This window comes from Hemitrygon akajei, chromosome 6 (genome assembly GCF_048418815.1).
Source record: "Hemitrygon akajei chromosome 6, sHemAka1.3, whole genome shotgun sequence".
In the NCBI taxonomy this organism is placed as follows: Eukaryota; Metazoa; Chordata; class Chondrichthyes; order Myliobatiformes; family Dasyatidae; genus Hemitrygon; species Hemitrygon akajei.
In genome coordinates, this window is record NC_133129.1 from 90,246,181 (window position 1) to 90,265,863 (window position 19,683).

The 19,683-nt window shown below is 44.2% G+C and overlaps 1 protein-coding gene across 6 annotated transcripts in view; it reads right to left on the reverse strand.

Annotated features, from left to right (window-relative positions):
• LOC140729248 (zinc finger CW-type PWWP domain protein 1-like) overlaps positions 1-19,683 on the reverse strand; it is a 215,769-nt gene that overhangs the window by 81,229 nt on the left and 114,857 nt on the right. For all 6 annotated transcript variants that reach the window (XM_073048813.1, XM_073048812.1, XM_073048811.1 and 3 more), the window contains one exon: positions 13,531-13,602. In XM_073048813.1, the coding sequence (XP_072904914.1) occupies positions 13,531-13,602 (72 nt within the window). The remainder of the gene's footprint in view (positions 1-13,530; positions 13,603-19,683) is intronic.

The window sequence follows — 19,683 nt, forward strand, 5'->3', positions numbered from 1 at the left end:
TTGACCTCAATGAGCAAAAGTATGTTTGGAGAAAAAAGGGTGCAGAATTTCATGAAAAGAACACCTTTCCAACTGTTAAGCACGGGGGTGGATCGATCATGCTTTGGGCTTGTGTTGCAGCCAGTGGCACAGGGAACATTTTACTGGTAGAGGGAAGAATGAATTCAATTACCGTAGATTCCGTACTACAGAGCGCACCTGATTAAAAGCCGCAGGCTCTAATTTTAGAAAGAAAATCAATTTTGTACTTGTACAAGCCACACCGGATTTTAAGCCGCAGGTGTCCCACGTTGTAATATGAGATATTTACACAGAAAGATATTACACGTGAGGATTTTTTAACTTTTAATTAAATCCATATGGTAACATAAACAAATACATATTGCAAATGCTTTTTTTTGAACCGTGCCTGTAACACGGCTACTTTTAAATATACATACGTATCGGTAACACACAAATTACGTTGCGTATACTTCTTTACTGAACAGTGCACGAACAACATTCCAATATCTCCTAACGACTGGTAAAAAAATATATACTGCAGCCTACCAGGAAAAGTTATTGATCGCCTTTAACTTAAAAGCTGCATCATCGCGCGGGTCTAATGCGCTCGCCCCCTCCTTTCCGTTTATCGCAAACTGGTATTTTCCCCACAAGACGCGGCGAAACCGGATGTGACGTCATAGCATCCCGGGATGTAGTACAGAAAACAAATATACTTAAAACACTTCTAACTTTAACTAGAAAATACTAACAAATGAATTACTAAGCGAAAATATTATAAACTAAATAACTGCCATAAAGGCAGCACAATGCTTTTCTTCGAGTGTTTTCCATGTTGATGAGGGTGAGTACAAATGACTGATTTACAATAATTTAATTGTGAAAGTGCGCTTGATTTATCGTACAATTTCATTGGACCTCTGTGAACTACTCATCAATTTTATTGGTCTACTGTTACGAGGCAAAATGTTTTTGGCGGCATGAAAAAAAACCATGCATTAGCCGCACCGTAGTAAAGGCCACAGTGTTCAAAGCTGTTCAAAGCGTGGGAAAAAAGTAGCGGCTTATAATCCGGAATCTACGGTAAATACCAGCGAATTCTGGAAGCAAACATCACACTGTCTGTAAAAAAGCTGAAGATGAAAAGAGGATGGCTTCTACAACAGGATAATGATCCTAAACACACCTCAAAATCCACAATGGACTACCTCATAAGGCGCAAGCTGAAGGTTTTTCCATGTCCCTAACAGTCCCCCGAAGTAAATATCATCGAAAATCTGTGGATAGGCTTCAAAAGAGCAGTGCATGCAAGACAGCCCAAGAATCTCACAGAACAAGAAGCCTTTTGCAAGAAAGAATGGACGAAAATCCCCCAAACAAGAATTGAAAGACTCTTAGCTAGTTACAGAAAGTGTTTACAAGCTGTGATACTTCCCAAAGGGGGTGTTACTAAGTACTGACTAACTTTTGCTTTGGGCCCTTTTCCTTTTTTGTTATTTTGAAACTGTAAAAGATGGAAATAAAAAAGTAATCTTGCTTAAAATATTAAAGAAATGTGTCATCTTTAACTTTATGCCTTCTGGAAAGCAGGTCATCTTTTACTCGCTTAGCTATTCACAGTAACAGAAATTTTGACTGGGGTGTCCAAACTTTTGCATGCCACTGTATATATGTGTGTGTGTGTGTGTGTATATATATATAATGCAAGGAATAAAGTGCTAACCCATTCAAACTTTCCCCATAACTTAGGTCCTCAAGTCCTAGCAACATCCTTGTAAATTTCCTCTGCAATCATATTTTACATCTTCCCTGAAGGTAGGTAACCAAAACTACACATTACCAGAATTAGAATCAGATTTATTATCACCAGCATGTGTCATGAAACTTGTTAACTTTGCAGCAGTATTTCAATGCAATACATAATAAAAGTAAGAAGGATTTTAAAAAAAGCAAATCAATTAAAGTATTGATTAGAATAGTGTAAAAACAGAAATAATATATATTTTTAAAAAGTGAGGTAGTGTTCATGGGTTCAATATCTATTTAGGAATTGTATGGCAGAGGGAAATGAGCTATTCCTGAATCACCAAGTGTGTGCCTTCACGCTTCTGTACTTCCTTTCTTATGATAACAATGAGAAGAGGGCATGTCTTGAATGATGGGTCCTTAATAATGGACGTCACCTTTCTGAGGCACCACTCCTTGAAGATGTCTTGGGTATTATGCAGTCTAGTACCCAAGATGGAGCTGACCAATTTTACAACTTTCTGTAGATAGCCCTCCCCCCACACTGTACCAGACAGTGATGCAGCCTGTCAGAATGCTCTCCGTGGCACATCTACAGAAGTTTTCAAATGTTTTAGTTGACAAACCAAATCTCTTCAAACTCCTAATGAAATATAGCCACTTTCTTGCCTTCTTTATAGCTGCATCAATATGTTGGGACCAGGTTAGATCCTCAGAGATCTTGACACCCAGGAACTTGAAATTGCTCACTCTTTCCACTTCTGATCCTCTGTGACTGGTATGTGTTCCATAGTCTTCACAATCAAGTTCACAATCAGCTCTTTTGTTTTACTGACATTGAGTACAAGGTTATTGCTGCGACACCACTCAACTAGCTGGTATTTCTCACTCCTGTACGCCCTCTCATCTCCCCCTGAGATTCTACCAATAATGGTTGTATCATGAGCAAATTTATAGATGCCATTTGAGCTACACCTAGCCACACAGTCATGAGTGTAGAAAGAGTAGAGCAGTGGGCTAGGTACACACCCCTGAGGTGTGCACCAGTGTTGATCGTCAATGAGAAGGAGATATTATCACCAATCCACACAGATTGTGGTCTTCCAGTTAGGGAGTACAGGATCCAACAGCTGAGGGAGGTACAGAGGCCCAGGTTCTGTAACTTATCAATCAGGATTGTGGGAATGATGGCTAACACTGAGCTCTTGTCAACGAATAGCATCCTGACTGTGACAGAACAGATTGGCAATGCTAATTCTCCTGCTAACATTGCCCCTTTGCTCAGTTAGTCACTTCTCCTTGTTCTGTCCCTCAGTAGTTTCCTCAGTAGTTCACACAACTTTGCCCTCTTGTTCTGCAATTCTTGGGAGTTCACCATTTACACACCCCATCAGTAAAACAATCGCTAGCTTGGCAAATCAAAACAACCCCTTCAGTTAACATGCTCTACTGGTTTATAACTCATAAAAATGAGGGTTCTAGACACAGGCATTCCAAACAGTTTCATTTATTTTTACTCACACCAGCTTGTTTCCATTAGTCTGTAGACCACAGAACGGTCCTAAAAGACCCAAGGGACAGCTTAGGGCATCCTAAATTAATACCTGGGTTAGTATGAGCAGGTGCACCACATCCTACACAGGCAACAACACTGGTGGAGAGTCAATATTCTTTTATATTCATCTGAGCATGTGGGTTTAACTAAGACATTTGTTGTGGAATAAAACTGTAACTGTAGGATGTTAGAATCCCCGTTTAAAATGTTCCAATTCTGCATCTGTAATAATTATTATGGTCTGGTCACTTGATTATCATTCCCACCACCCACCCCCAGACCAATAGTAGAATTCCTTGGTCCTTCTGGACCAGGAAGAGGCAGATTTAAACCCTCAGTGTGACTTTGCTAGAGAGATGTGGAGGTTGAAGTTGATGGTTGGTGAAGTTATATTGGAAAATTAAAGACAAAGTGTGCCATGGGGAAAGCCTCAGTATATTTGTAAATTTTTGTTCATACATGTTCATTTTGAATTTGTCTATTTGTAAATATTTTTCTTCTTCACAACTTTTGGGCAGTTTTTGCACTTTTTCCACCTGGCACCTTTGCACTAACAACACACACAAAATGCTGGTGGACACAGCAGGCCAGGCAGCATCTATAAGGAGAAGCACTGTCGACGTTTCGGGCCGAGACCCTTCATCAGGACTAACTGAAAGGAAAGATAGTATGAGATTTGAAAGTAGTGGGGGGAGGGGAAAATGCAAAATGATAGGAGAAGACTGGAGGGGGTGGGATGAAGCTAAGAGCTGGAAAGGTGATTGCCGAAAGTGATACAGAGCTGGAGAAGGGAAAGGATCATGGGACAGGAGGCCTCGGGAGAAAGAAAGGGGGAGAGGGGGAAGCACCAGAGGGAGATGGAGATGGAAGGACTGTCTGGGGCCCTGAATGGTGGTGAGGGAGGAAGTGTAAGGGCAGGTGTAGCACTTGTTCCACTTACAAGGATAAGTACCAGGAGGGAGATCGGTGGGAAGGGATGGAGGGGACAAGTGGACAAGGGAGTCACGTAGGAAGTGATCCCTGCGGAAAGCAGAAAGGGGGGGGGGAGGGAAAGATGTGCTTGGCAGTGGGATCCCGTTGGAGGTGGCGGAAGTTACGGAGAATTATACGTTGGACCTGGAGGCTGGTGGGGTGGTAGGTGAGGACAAGGGGAACCCTATCCCGAGTGGGGTGGCGGGCGACAAGGGGAACCCTATCCCTCACCACCATTCAAGGCCCTAGACAGTCCTTCCAGGTGAGGCAACACTTCACCTGTGAGTCGGCTGGTGTGGTATACTGCATCCGGTACTCCCAGTGTGGCCTTTTATATATTGGTGAGACCGGAAGCAGACTGGGAGTATATACTAGCACCTTATATACCGGCTGGGTAGCCTCCAACCTGATGGCATGAACAGTGACTTCTTTAACTTCCATTAATGCCCCCCCCCCCCCTTCTTACTCCATCCCTGACATATTTAGTTGTTCGGTTTTTTTTCTCTCTCTCTGCCCATCACTCTGCCTGTTCTCCATCTCCCTCTGGTGCTTCCCCCTCTCCCCCTTTCTTTCTCCCAAGGCCTTCCACCCCATGATCCTTTCCCTTCTCCAGCTCTGTATCACTTTCGCCAATCACCTTTCCAGCTCTTAGCTTCATCCCACCCCCTCCAGTCTTCTCCTACCATTTCACATTTCCCCCTCGCCCCACTATCAAATCTCTTACTATCTTTCCTTTCAGTCAGTCCCGACGAAGGGTCTTGGCCCAAAACGTCGACAGTGCTTCTCCTTATAGATGCTTCCTGGCCTGCTGTGTTCCACCAGCATTTTGTGTGTGTTGTTTGAATTTCCAGCATCTGCACATTTCCTCATGTTTCACCTTTACACTAATGTGTTGTTGCAACTTACTAGCTGGTGACCCTCATCGGACACGCTTATCTGCACTGGTTGTCCAGGTGTGACACTGAATAAGGTGTTTGTATTGTGTAGGTAATCTAAGGCCTTGTGGAGAGCCATTGAGATTGCATCTGCTGTAGACCTATTGTGGCAATAAGCAAATTGCAGCAGGTCCAGTTCCTTGCTGAAGCAGGAGTTCATTCTAGTCATGACCAACCTCTCAAAGCATTTCTTCACAGTAGATGTGAGTGCTAACACGCAATAATCATTAAGGCAGCTCATGCTACTCTTCTTAGACAGTGGTATAATTGTTGCCTTTTTGAAGCAGGTGGGAACTTACAACTATAGCAGTGAGAGGTTGAAAATGCCCTTGAATACTCTGCCAGTTGGTTGGCACATTTTCAGAGCCTTACCAGGCACTCCATCGGGGCCTGCCACCTTGCAAGAGTTCACCCTGCTTAAAGACAGCCTAATATCAGCCCCTGAGACAGAGATCACAAGGTCACTGGGTGCAGCAGGGAGCTTCACAGCTGTAGTTACACTTGCCCTTTCCAAAGCGGGCATCCCCCCACCAGCCCACCAAGGATAGAGTCCCCCTGGTCCTCACCTATCACCTTACCAACCTACAGATCCAACGTATAATCCTCCGCAATTTCCGCCACCTCCTACGTGATCCCACCACCAACCACAACTTCCCCCCCCCCCCCCCCCACTCTCGGCTTTCCGCAGGGATCACTCCCTATGCGACTTCCTTGTCCATTCATCTCCCCCATCCCTCCCTCCGGGCACTCATCCCTGCAAACAGAAGAAGTGCTACACCTGCCCCCACACTTCTTCCCTCACCACCATCCCAGGCCCCAGACAGTCCTTTCAGGTGAGGCACCACTTCACCTGTGAGTCAACTGGGGTGATATACTGTATCCGGTGCTCCCAATGTGGCCATTTATACATTGGGGAGACCTGCCGCAGACTGGGAGACCGTTTTGCCGAACACCGGCGCTCGGTCCTCCAGCAGTGGCGGGATCTCCCTGTGGTCACACACTTCAATTCCACAGACCACTCCCACTCCGACATGTCTGTCCATGGCCTCCTCTACCGTCAAGATGAGGCCACACGCAGGTCAATGGAGCAATACCTTATCTCCTGCCTAGGTAGCCTCCTTCCTGCCGGCATGAACGTCCAACTCACTGACCTCCATTGATACCCCTGCCCCCCACCCTTACCCCCATCCCTATCTATTATTTTAGTCTGGTTCTCTTTGTCTCTCTTTTTTCCCCCCTCACTATAATCTCTCCCCCCAGCCCTACCTTTCTTTCTCTTTTATTTCCCATAATTCTCCACCTTCCCCCTAGCTCATTTCCCTCCAGCCTATCACTTCCCAGCTCTCTACTTTATCCCTCCCCCCACTTCTTATCCCCCCTCGACCATCCCATGTTACTTCACTCCTGATGAAGGGTTTCGGCCCGAAACGTCGTTATTACCTTCTCCTATAGATGCTGTCTGGCCTGCTGAGTTCTGCCAGCAATTTGTGTTTTTTATTTATTTCCAGCATCTGTATATTCACTCATGTTGCCATAGAAAGCATTGAACTCATCTGGTAGTAAAGTATCACTGCCATTCATGCTATAGGGTTTCACTTTGTCGTAAGTAATATCTTGCTTACCTTGCCAGAGTTATCATGCATCCAATGTCATCTCCAACCTCATTCGGAATTGTCTCTTTGCTCTTGAAATAGCCCTCTGCAAGTCATACTTGGTTTTCTTGTACGGACCTCGGTCATCAGACTTAAATGCTACAGATCTAGCCCTCAGCAGACAACATACCTCCTGTTCATCCACAGGTTTTGGTTTGGGAATACATAGCAAGTTTTTGTAGGCACACATTAATCCACACAGATTTTAACAAAATCAGTAACAACTGTGGCACACTCCTCCAAATTTGAAGATGAATCCCCAAATACAGTCCAGTCCACCGATTCAAAGTATCCTGTAAGTGCTCCTATGCTTCCCTTGTCCATAACTTCTTGGTCCTCACTACTGGTACTGCAGTCTTCAGTCTCTGCCTGTACTCAGTGGGTAGAAGTACAGCCAGGTGATCAGAATTTCTGAAGTGAGGGCGGGGAATAGCACAGCAGGCATTCTTGATGGTGGTGTAACAGTGGTTGAGTGTGTTGTTTGCTCTGGTACTACAAGTGATTTATTGATGGCAATTATTTAGTGGTTTTTTCAGGACGGCCTGGTTAAAATCCCCCAAAATGATGGTGAAGGCATCAGTGTGTGCTGTTTCACGCATGTTGATCCCATTGCTCAGATCATCTAATGCCTGTATGACATTGACCTGAGGTGGAATGTACACCTCTACCAAAATGATCACAGAAATCTCCTGCAGTAGGTAAAATAGACGGCACTTATTTGCAAGATATTCCAGGTCTGGTGAGCAGAACTGGGACAACACTGATACATCTGTGCACAAAGGGGAGTTATCATGAGGCATCCACCTTCATCTGTGCTTTTGAGAGACCCAACAGTCCTATCCTGACGACATATAGTAAACCTGTCAATCTGAATCAATGCATCCAGTAAAGAGTTAACCATGATTCTGTGAAACAAAGGACACACACGGTCCTGATGTCCCTCTGATACAGCACCCTAGCTCTGATAAACACAAAGTACACTGCAGATGCTGTTGTCAAATCAAGACGTACAAACAAGCTGGATGAACTCAGCAGGTCGGGCAGCATCCATTGAAAGAAGCAGTCAACATTTCGGGTCGAGACCCTTCATCAAGACTCTTCATCAAGACTAAAGAAGGGGGGCAGGGGCCCTATAAAGGAGGGGAGAGGGTGGAAAACCAATCAGAGGAAAGATCAAGGGGTGGGGGAGGGGAAGCAGAGAGGGGATAGGCAGGAGAGGTGAGGAAGGAATCTAAGGGGAAAGCACTATGGGTAGTAGAAGAAGGCAGAGTCATGAGAGGTGATAGGCAGCTAGAAGAGGAGACAGAGTAGAGGTGGGATGGGGAAGGGAGAGGGAGGGAATTACCGGAAGTTGGAGAATTCAATGTTCATACCAAGGGGTTGGAGACTACCCAGACAGTATATGAGATGTTGTTCCTCCAACCTAAGTTTGGCCTCATCATGGCAGTAGAGGAGGCCATGTATGGACATATCCGAATGGGAATGAGAGGGAGAGTTGAAGTGAGTGGCAACTGAGAGATCCTGTCTGTTGTGTCGGACGGAGCATAGGTGCTCAATGAAGCGGTCCCCCAATCTGCGTCGGGTCTCGCCAATGTAGAGGAGGCCGTATCGGGAGCACTGGATGCAATAGATTACCCCAACAGACTCACAAGTGAAGTGTTGCCTCACCTGGAAGGACTGTTTGGGGCCCTGAATGGTTGTAAGAGATGAGGTGTGGGGACAGGTGTAGCACTTACGCTTGCAGGGATAAGTGCCAGATGGGAGATCTGTGGGGAGGGACGTGTGGACCAGGCAGTCACGGAGGGAACAATCCCTGCAAAAAGCAGAGAGGGGTAGAGAGGGAAAGATGTCCTTAGTGGTGGGGTCCTGTTGAAGGTGGCGGAAGTTGCGGAGGATAATATGCTGGATCCGGAGGCTGGTGGGGTGATAGGTGAGGACCTCTCCTGCCTACCCCCTCCCTGCTTCCCCTCCCCAACCCCTTGATCTTTCCTCTGATTGGTTTTCCACCCTCTTTATAGGGCCCCTGCCCCCTCCTTCTTTAGTCTTGATGAAGGGTTTTGACCCGAAACGTTGACTGCTTCTTTCAACGGATGCTGCCCAACCTGCTGAGTTCATCCAGCTTTTATGTACCCTAGCTCTGAGATCTTCGATTTTATTTACTACACACTGTACATTTGCCAGCACAATAGTCGGTATTGGGAGTTTAAAACCCCGTTTTCTTAAATGCACTTATATCCCTGGCCTGCAGCCATGTTTCCTAGGTGGAATGCAGCAAGAAGTATGGCCACAATTGGCATTATTTCTGCCGGTTTTAAGCAGTAATAGTTTATTCATTCTCATTAAGACACCTTTATTAACTGTACAGACCTTGGAAGCAGTTGTGATTCATAGCTATATCCAGCTGAAATGGGAATATTTAATAGTATCCATTGAGCTCTGCTGCTCAAGATTGCCATTGCACAAGGAAAACCCAATGACTTGGACCCAATACTCCAAATTAGGCCTAACCAACATCTTATACAACTTCAACATAACATCACAACTCCTGTAATCAATGGACCATGACCCCACTAGGGAGCACCAGTCCATTGTCTCCTAAACCATTTCTGATTTAATATTCGTCACTACCTCCTCCCATAGATGCTGTCTGGCCTGCTGAGTTCTGCCAGCATTTTGTGTTTTCCTGTAATCAATACTTTGATTTATGAAGGCCAATGTGCCAAAAGCTTTCTTTATGATCCTATCCACCTGTAACGCCATTTCAATGAATTATGGTTCTGTACTCCCAGATCCCTTTGTTTTACCACACTCCTCAGTGCCCTAGCACCCACTGTGTGTTACTCTGATTTGTCCTCCCAAAGTGTAACACCTCACACTTGTCTGTATTAAATTCTATCTGCCATTCTTCAGCTTATTTTTTCCAATTGCAAACTTTGATAGTCTTCTTCACTGTCCAATACACCCTTAAATCTTGGTGTCAACTGCAAATTTGTTGATTAGCTACATTATCATACCAATTGTTGATATAGATGACAAACAACAACAGACCCAGCACTGATCCCTGCTGCACACCACTAGACACAGGCGTCCAGTCAGAGAAACAACCATTTACTACCACTCTCTAGCTTATCCCACAAAGCCAACGTCTAATCCAATTTAACATCTCATCTTGAATGACAAGCAACATAACTTTCTTGACCTACCTCTCAAGCATGACCTCATCAAAGGCCTTGCTCAAGTTCATGCAGACAACATGCAGTGCCTTGCCTTCATCAACTTTCTTGGTAAGTTCCTCAAAAAACTCTTTAAGATTGGTTAAATACAACTAGCATACACAAAGCCATGTTAACTATCCATTATCAGTACTTATCTGTCCAGATACTTGTATATCTAGTCCCTTAGAATATCTTCCAATAATTTACCCATTATTGATGTCAGGTTCACTGGCCTATAATTTCCTGGATTATTCTTAGAGCCTTTCTGAAACAATGGAACAACATTAACTATCCTCCTGCACCTCACCCTGGCTAAGGATGATTTCAATGTCTCTGCTAGGGTCTTGGCAATTTCTGCAAAGTCTGAGGGAACATCTTGTCAGATTCTGGGAATTTATCCACCCTAATTTGCCTCAAGACAGCAAATACCCCCTCTTCTGTAATCTGTATACAATCCATGACCTCATTGTTGCTTTGCCTCACTTCTATAGACTCTGTGTCCATCTTCTGAGTAAATACAGATGCAAAAAAATCCATTTAAGATCTCCTCTATCTCTTTCAGCTCCATGCATAGATGACCACTTTGATCTTCCAGAGGACCAATCTTGTCATTTGAGAAGCCTGTGGGATTCCCCTTCACCTTGTCTGCTAAAGCAACCTTATTTTAGCCTTCCTGATTTTCTTCTAAAGTGTCCTCTTGCCTATTGGCATTCAGAGTGGAATAGGCCCATCTGGCCCTTCAATCCTCACTGCCCAGCAATCCCCAGTTTAACCCTAGCCTAATCACAGGACAATTTACAACAACCGATTAACCTACCAACTGGTACGTCTATGGACTGTGGGAGGAACCCGGAGCACCTGAAGGAAACCCACAGGGAAAATGCACAGACTCCCTACAGACAGCGGTAGGAATTCAACCTGGGTGGCTGGTTCTGTAAAGTGTTGTGCTAACCAATATGCTACCATGTTGCCCCTCCTTAAGTATCTCATTTGCTCCTTCCTGCCTATACCTGCTATGCTCATCCTCCTTTTTCTTTAGCAGGGCCTCACTATCTCTCAAAAACCAAGGTTTTGATTTTTCATTCTGACAATACCCTATGCAATTGTACTCGTCTTTTGTAGTGTACTCTCCCATTTCTCAACTTTCTATAACCTTTCAGTAGTGGGTAAATGAAGTTGAAGTACAGCCAGGATTTAAGACTGTTGGAAAGGCCTGAAGGGTTGAAGGGCCTCCTCTTATTTGTGTGTGAATCAGAGATTCTAGACAGAATAGAGAGTGGCTCATGAGTTTGATCAAGTTGCAGCTCTCAGGTTGGTGCTGAGGCGTGAATGTAAGCACATTACAGAGATAGTTTAGCTTGATACCTAACCTGTTTGGTAACTAGCTTGGGTATGTTTTATTCTGCAACTGGATGCCTGAAATAGCTGTCTCCTTCACCTACTCTAATATCCCCTATTTCAATTAACACATGTTAAAATATTTAAAAGGCTTGCTGCTGCTGTGATCAGGTCAAGGAAGATGTTTTAGTTTAATTTAGATAAGTTGTTTTTGCAATGACTTACTCAATGAAGTACAGATCTTATCATTATTGTGTGCAGTTTGGTCACACCATTACAGAAAGGATGTAGAAGCTATGGAAAAGATGCAGAAAATCTTCACCAGGATGCTGCCTCAATTAGAAGATAATAGATATAAGGTGAGTTTGGACAAATTTTAATTGTTTTCTCTGGAGCATTGGAGGCTGACAGGAGACCTGATAGAAATTTATAGTATAACATTATGAGAAGTATAAACACAAGAGATTTACACATGCTGGAATTCCCGAACACTCAGCAGGTCAGGTAGCTTCTATGGAGAAGAATTAACAGCCAACAGCTTGAGCTGAGACCCTTCAACAAGGTTGAAAAGGAAGGGGGAAGAAGCCTGAATAAGGAGGTGGGCGGAAGGGGCAGGACTACAAACTGGCAGGTGATAGGTGAGGAGGAAGGTAGGTGGATGGGGGAAGTGGGGATGAAGTGAGAAGTTGGGAGTTGATAGGCAGAAGAGGTAAAAAGCTGGAGGAGGAGGAATCTAATAGGAGAGGAGCATGCACCATGGAAGAAAGTGAAGACAGAGGAACACCAGAGGGAGGTTGTGGACAGGTGAGGAGGATAGGATAGACAGTCAGAATCTTTGTCCCAGAGTAATGGTCAAATATGAGAGAATATACATTTAATGGGGGGTGGAGGGGATGTGTGTTCAAACTTCAAACTTCCTGCATAATCACTCAAAGAGTTGAACTGCATATGCATTTAACAAGAGCTGTATAACTCATCTCCTTCTACCTTAGGCCACAAACTTATCAATCACCCCTCTTATAGCAGTAGGTGCATGGAAGGCACTGGCAGGGGTAGTCATGAAAGCAGATAGGATAGCAGCTTTCAAGAGGCTTTTAGATAGGCACATTGAATTGAATTGACTTGATTACTTACATCCTTCATATACATGAGGAATAAAAATCTTTAGTTTACGTCACCGTTTGAATTTGCAATGTGCAATTTATAGTCATTTATAATACATAGTATGTACAACAGGACAGTCAATATAACATAGAAATACAATTGTATCAGTGTGAATTAATCAGTCTGATGGCCTGGTGGAAGAAGCTGTCCCGGAGCCTGTTGGTCCTGGCTTTTATGCTGCGGTACCGTTTCCTGGATGGTAGCAGCTGGAACAGTTTGTGGTTGGGGTGACTCGGTCCCCAATAATCCTTCAGGCCCTTTTTAACACACCTGTCTTTGTAAATGTCCTGAATAGTGGGAAGTTCACATCTACAGATGTGATGGGCTGTCTGCAGAGTCCTGCAATTGAGGGAAGTATTCCCACACCAGGCAGTGATGCAGCCAGTCAAGAAGCTCTCAACAGTGCCCCTGTAGAAAGTTCTTAGGATTTGGGTCCCATACCAAACTCCTTCAACTGTCTGAGGTGAAAGAAGCGCTGTTGTGTCTTTTTCACCACATAGCAGGTATGCACAGACCACTTGAGAACTTCGGTGATGTGTATGCCGAGGAACTTAAAGCTGTTCACCCTCTCTACCCCAGATCCATTGATGACAATAGGGTTAGCCTGTCTCCATTCCTCCTGTAGTCCACAACCAGCTCCATTGTTTTTGAAACATTGAGAGAGAGGTTATTTTCTTGACACCACTGTGTCAGGGTGATGACTTCTCTATAGGCTGCCCCATTATTATTTGAGAATATGAGGGAATGGGGGGAGATATGGATCATGTGCAGGTAGGAGAGATCTTAGTTTAATTAACCATTGTGTATGGTGCAGACATTTTGGGATAAAGGGCCAGTCCTATGCTGTGTTCTGTTATGTTCTGTGATCACTCCCTTAAGTATCTCCAAAACATACAAGAGGTGACAGTCAAAACAACTTTAAAGCTCAAGTATCAGAGATGTTAAAGTACCTGTATTTTCACCCTCTGAGCTTCTTCAGCCATCTTCTTTCCAGCATTTATTCTCTTTTTGAAGTCTTGTTTCTGGATGTAAGACAAACAAAAGTATGCCAAGTTCTCGTTATACTTGGGGATAGGTTAATGGAAAACATTTCAAATTAGCTCCTCTTATTTATACCCATTCCACTCCCCCAAGTTAACATAAATATGCCCTACAATATTCTAAAAGAAATAATAAGGATATTTAATTGTTTAAATAGTGAAAAGGAAGTGACATTATCTCACAAGTTATTTCTTTTGAAGCTTATAATCAGAGATAGGTTTTGAAATCACAAGATTATTGTTCCTTTTTGCACCTTGTGGTGCATTGGACAGCATATTTTGTCATTACCTTAACATTTGACTGTTTTTTATGAGGTCAAGTTGCAAGCTCGACGCTCAAGCCAGCACGAATGGAAAACCTGTAAGGGCCAGCTGGATTCGTACCCAGGACCATTTGCCTTGAAGTCCAGTGCTAACGCCACTGCACCACAGCAGGGTAAAATCACAAAATGCTGCTGTGTAAACAAATACTGCTCTCCATCAAAGTTATAGATATCTCAAGTCAAGTTTTTTGTCATTTAACTATATACCGTAAATAAAGACAAAGTTTCTCCAAACCAGGGTGTAAAGCACAGTACTACACATAAGACACATAGAACACACAATAATTTAAGAAAGTAAGGAAAAATCTACAGATGAATTATATATAAATAAACAAACTAATATGCATACGTTAAATATTGTCAGGTACAGAACAGATTAACCGGTGACACTTCAAATGTGATGGGAAGGGGAATTCAAAAGCCTAATGGGAAGAAGCTGTTTCCCATCTTATGCATCAGTCTCCTGCCTGATTGTAGAAAGCCAAAGAGGATGGGTGAGACCCTTAATAAATCTAAGGGCCCTGTGTACACAGCACTCCTGATAAGTGTACCTGATGGATGGTAGGAAGGCCTCTATGATCACCTTGGCTGTTCTGAAAGTCCTTTGTAGAGACTTCTGGTCCAATGCTCACTGTTCCCATAACAGCTGGAAGTGCAACTTGTCAAGACAGTCTTGGTGGAGCTCCTATAAAATTCAGTTAAGATGTGGGGGGTGGGACAGCCTCGTTTGCCTCATTCATGGCCTTGTTCAGTGAGCTGATATTGAGGGACCAGGTGAGGTCATCTGTGGCATGAACTCCCAGGAACTTAGTGCACTTAACGCTCGATGGGGCAGCCATTATGCACAGGTAGTCCCCAGGTCATGAATGAGTTCCGTTCCTAAGTCCATCTTTAAGTCAGATTTGCACGTAAGTCGGAACAGATACACCCAGTATTACTTAGCGTCAGTTAGTCAAATGTTTATCTTAGTATATAGTATATATTTTACCTTTCTATGCATATAAAACACTTAAGAAATGTATGTATTTCAATAATTAAACCACTACATTGCTTAGTATAATTGTAGCTTTCATCAGGGCAGGGCCTTTCACATGCTCCATTATTCTCACTTTATCCATTATCCTTTAAAGTTGTTCCGATCGTTGACTGACTGTAGCCTAAAGCTTTTCCAATGACCGATGGCATTTCACCTCTTTCCAATCGCTTTATTATTTCCACTTTATTTTCAATTGCAATCATTTTCTGTCAACGGAACAGAAAACTGCAGATTTTATGTTCTATCGCTGAGCAGCAGTGAACCGTCTGACTGGCCTATCAGAGTTCTCTTTAGGAACTAGTTGACTTGATCAGCATTTCTGATCTGGCTATTGTGCACGATCGCACTTAATAAAAAAAATACAGCAGCAGCCGCAGGCTGAGGGTCGTGTGCTGCTCCGGGTCCTAAAGTCCACCCACACTGAGAAAGGTTAAATGGGACAAGTGGGGGCAGTGCTGACTGGAAAAGTGGGGGGGGGGGAGGTCAGGGTGATTCTTGCTTAAGAAGTTTTTAAGCTAAATACAAAGTACACACTCAACACAGTGTTAACGGCAATGACTTAAAATGGCAGACAGCGTCGTGATCTGACTTAAAATGGTGGACGGCATTCGTAAGTACGAGTTGTCTGTAAGTCAGACATTCGTAACTCGGGGACTGCCTGTATCTGTAACTCATCATCATATCTGTATAATGACTTGTTTTTCAATGTGTGCAAGTATGTAGGCATATTTGCTAGTATGGGGGATGAAGGTCACATGTATGCAGATCCACATGTAGCAAATCAGCAGATAACAAAAACTGAGTGGAAAAACAGGCTGGATTCTTATTATAAAAGTCTTTTTCTGTTCAACAAATAATACATATGTATATGTGTCATTATACAATCAATAAAATGTCTTAAAGCATTTCAAAATCAAAATGAAACTAAAAGCAATACTCTTCTGAAAGTAGGATATACTTTAACCCATGCCTGCTATACAGAATGTAGGCAGACCACTTCATGCTTGCCCTTTCATTGTTGTGATGACACTGTCCAATTTATGCTGGCCATCGGTTGCACACGTTGGGCTATTGGTTGGACATATTGGCATGGAGGCTAACAACATGAGTCATCAGCTCAGGTTAAAATCCACCTGCAATTCTTGGAATGACTGGAGTCACTGTTAGCAGTGGTGAATCTGACTTGGGATCACTAACAAATATATAACACATGGACTCCAAGGCTTTCAGATGCTGTGCTGTACATTTTGGTAGAAGAACTTAAATGAAGGAGAATTTATGAAGAATTCTCCAGACATAAACTCTGAAGGTAGTGAACCAGAGAGCCATAGAGGCCAATGCCAAGAGCCATGAACCTGAATTTGTACCCCAAGAAGTTTAGTAACTTCACAAGTATCACAGTCAATGAATGTATCTTCAAGTGATTTATCCATAAGGCCCTTCATTGGTTGAGGTCGCACATGGATGTTGCAATCTGGCTCCCTATGTAGTACATAAGCCAGAGCAGTATGATATGGAAAGAAAGCTGTTGTCCATGCAGCAGGCTCCCCTTCTCCACGCACCTAATGAACCCAAAGGAACGGCAGAGACCAATACAGGAGTTGTCAGTCAGCACTGAGCTCAACATAGGACTGCCTTAAGGACTCCAGCTATGTTTTTATCCTTAAGATTTACCTCCAAAGCCTTCCCCATAAGTGGGTATAGTACAAGGCAACGGAGGTTTGAGATCAAAGTTTCCCTTCTCCTAGATGAGCTGCCAACCACGGCTGACGAGCCCCATCTGCCCAAAGCAACAAGTTTTAAAGTACCAGCAACATACCTTTGCCCCTACTAATATCAGTAGAAACGGTTCCACCGGGCTTAGTAGCTAAGCCAGACATGAAGGTCAGTAACTGGACGAACAGAACAGAAAAGAGAAAATTTTCAGGTACTGTAAATCAAAGTATTACACAGAAAATGCTGGAGGAACTCAGCAGGCCAGGCAGCATCAATGGAAAAGAGTAAACAGCCATTTCAGGCTGAGACCTTGGATGTCAGGGGCTATTTGAGACACATGCCATTGGGAGAATTTAATAGTTAATGGGAGCATATCCCCACTAACACCCCCAGTTACAACAATTGCAAGTCTATGATTTGCAACACTACTCAAAAACAATATTCAGCTCACAATGCCCAACATTCACTATCAATTAGGACTTTGATCTAACATCTATATGGTGCAACTCACCCTCATACATTTAGTACCACACAAACCTCATGATCACATTTCACAACTTGCAAATGCTACCAATTTTTCAGTGGTAAATTACCCAACATTACCCAACATTTGCAGGACAAGGTGGCACACAATTTGAAGCCAGCTAACCAGAGGGGAACAGGTATATTGAACATAAAATATAGAATAGTGTAGCACAGTTCAGGCCTTTCAGCCCACAATGTCATGCTGACTGTTTCAAAAACATTTTAATTTTAATTTTAGAAATACAGCACGCAACAGGCCCTTCTGGCGCAATGAACCACACTGCCCAGCAACCCATCTATTTAATCCTAGCCTAATCACAGGACAATTTACAATGATCTTTTCATTGCCAACTGCCAACAAGACATCAACTGTCCTGAATTCACCACTCCTCTCTGCAACTCCAACCTTACTCCTGAATGCTCTGCTCTCCACTTCCTCCTCACGAATCCTAACCTCACCATCATAATCCGCAGATAAGAAGGGGAGAGGATGGTGCTGTCATAGTCTGGCGGACTGACCTCTACCTTGCCGTGGCCCGGCGAAAACTGTCAGACACTTCCACTTAATTATCACTCAAACATGACCCCACTAAGGAGCACCAGGCCATTGTCTCCCACACCTTCACTGACCTTAACTCTGAGATCTCCCATCCACTGCCACTAACCTCATGGTTCCCTCACCCCACACCTCCTGTTTCTACCTCCTATCCTAGACCCACAAACCTGCCTATCCATTGTTTCAGCTTGTTCTCATCCCACTGAACTCATATCTGCATACCTCAACTCAGTTTTATTCCTCCTGGTTCAGTCTCTTCCTACCTACATCCGTGACACTTCACACACTCCGGATCTTATCAATGATTTCAAGTTCTCTGCTCCTGAGCATCTTATTTTCACCATGGACGTCCAATCTCTATACACTGCCATCCTCCATCAGGAAGGCCCCAAAGCTCTCCTTTTCTTTCTAGACACCAGGCCTAATCAGTTCCCCTCTACCACCACACTCCTCCAACTGGCAAAAATTGTCCTCACTCTCAATAGTTTCTCCTTTGGCTCCTACAATTTCCTTCAAACAAAGGGTGTAGCCATGGGTACTCGCATGGGTCCCAGTTATGCTGGCCTTCTTGTCGGCTGCATGAAACAGTGCATGCTACAAGCCTGCACTAGGGTTTCTCCCCAACTTTTCCTACGCTACATCAAAAACTGCACTGGTGCTGGTTCCTGCACCCATGTGGAGCTTGTTGACTTAATCAATTTTGGCTCCAACTGCCACCCTGCCCTCAAATTTACCTGGTTCATTTCCAAAAGCTTCCCTCCACTTTCTCGATCTTTCTGTCTCTATCTCTGGAGAAAGATTATCTATTGATACCTATTATAAACCCACTGACTCTCATAGCTACTTCTTCCCACCCTGTTACTTGTAAAAATGCCATCTCTTTCTCTCAATTCCTCTGTCTCTGCCACACCTGCTCTCCAGATGAGGCTTTTCATTCCAGTACGAAGGAGATGTCCTCCTTCTTCAAAGAAATGGGCTTCCCTTCCACCACCATCAACGCTACCCTCAACCACATCTCTTCCATTTCACACACATTTGCCCTCACCCCATCCTCCCGCCACCCTAGCAGCAATAGGATTCCTTAGGTCCTCACCTACCACCCCATCAGCTTTGGCGTCCAACACATAATTCTCTGTAACTTCCGCCATCTCCAATGGGATTCCACCGCCAAGCACATCTTTCCCTCCCCCCTCTCCCCCCCCCCCACTTTCTGCTTTCCACAGGGATCGCTCCCTAGGTAACTCCCTTGTCCATTCATCCCTCTCCACTGATCTCCCTACACCTCCTCTCTCACTACCATTCAGGGCACCAAACAGTCCTTCCAGATGAAGCAACCTGTGAGTCTGTTGAGGTCATCTACTATATCAGATGCTCCCGGTGTGGCTTCCTGTATATCAATAAGACCCGGCATAGATTGGGAGACCAGTTCACCAAGCACCTAAGCTCCATCTGCCAGAAAAATCGGGCTCTCCCAGTGGCCACCCATTTTAATTACACTTCCCATTACCATTCTGATGTGTCAGTACGTGGTCTCCTCTACTGTGGCAATTAGGCCACACTCAGGTTGGAGGAGCAACACCTTATATTTTCGCTGGGTAACCTCCAACCTGATGGCATGAACAGTGATTTCTCGAACTTCCAATAATGGCCACCCCCCCCCCACCCTTTCACCATTCCCCATCCCCTTTTCCCTCTCTCACTTTCTCCTTGCCTGCACACTCTGGTGCTCCTCCCCTTTTCCTTTCTTCCATGGCCTTCTGTCCTCTATCAGATTCCCCCTTCTCCAGCCCTGTGATTATTACACTAATCAACTTTCCAGCTCTTTACTTCACCCCTCCCACCTCCCAGTTTCACCAGTCATCAGTGTTTCTTCCTCCCCTTCCCTAACCTTCTAACTCTGACTCCTC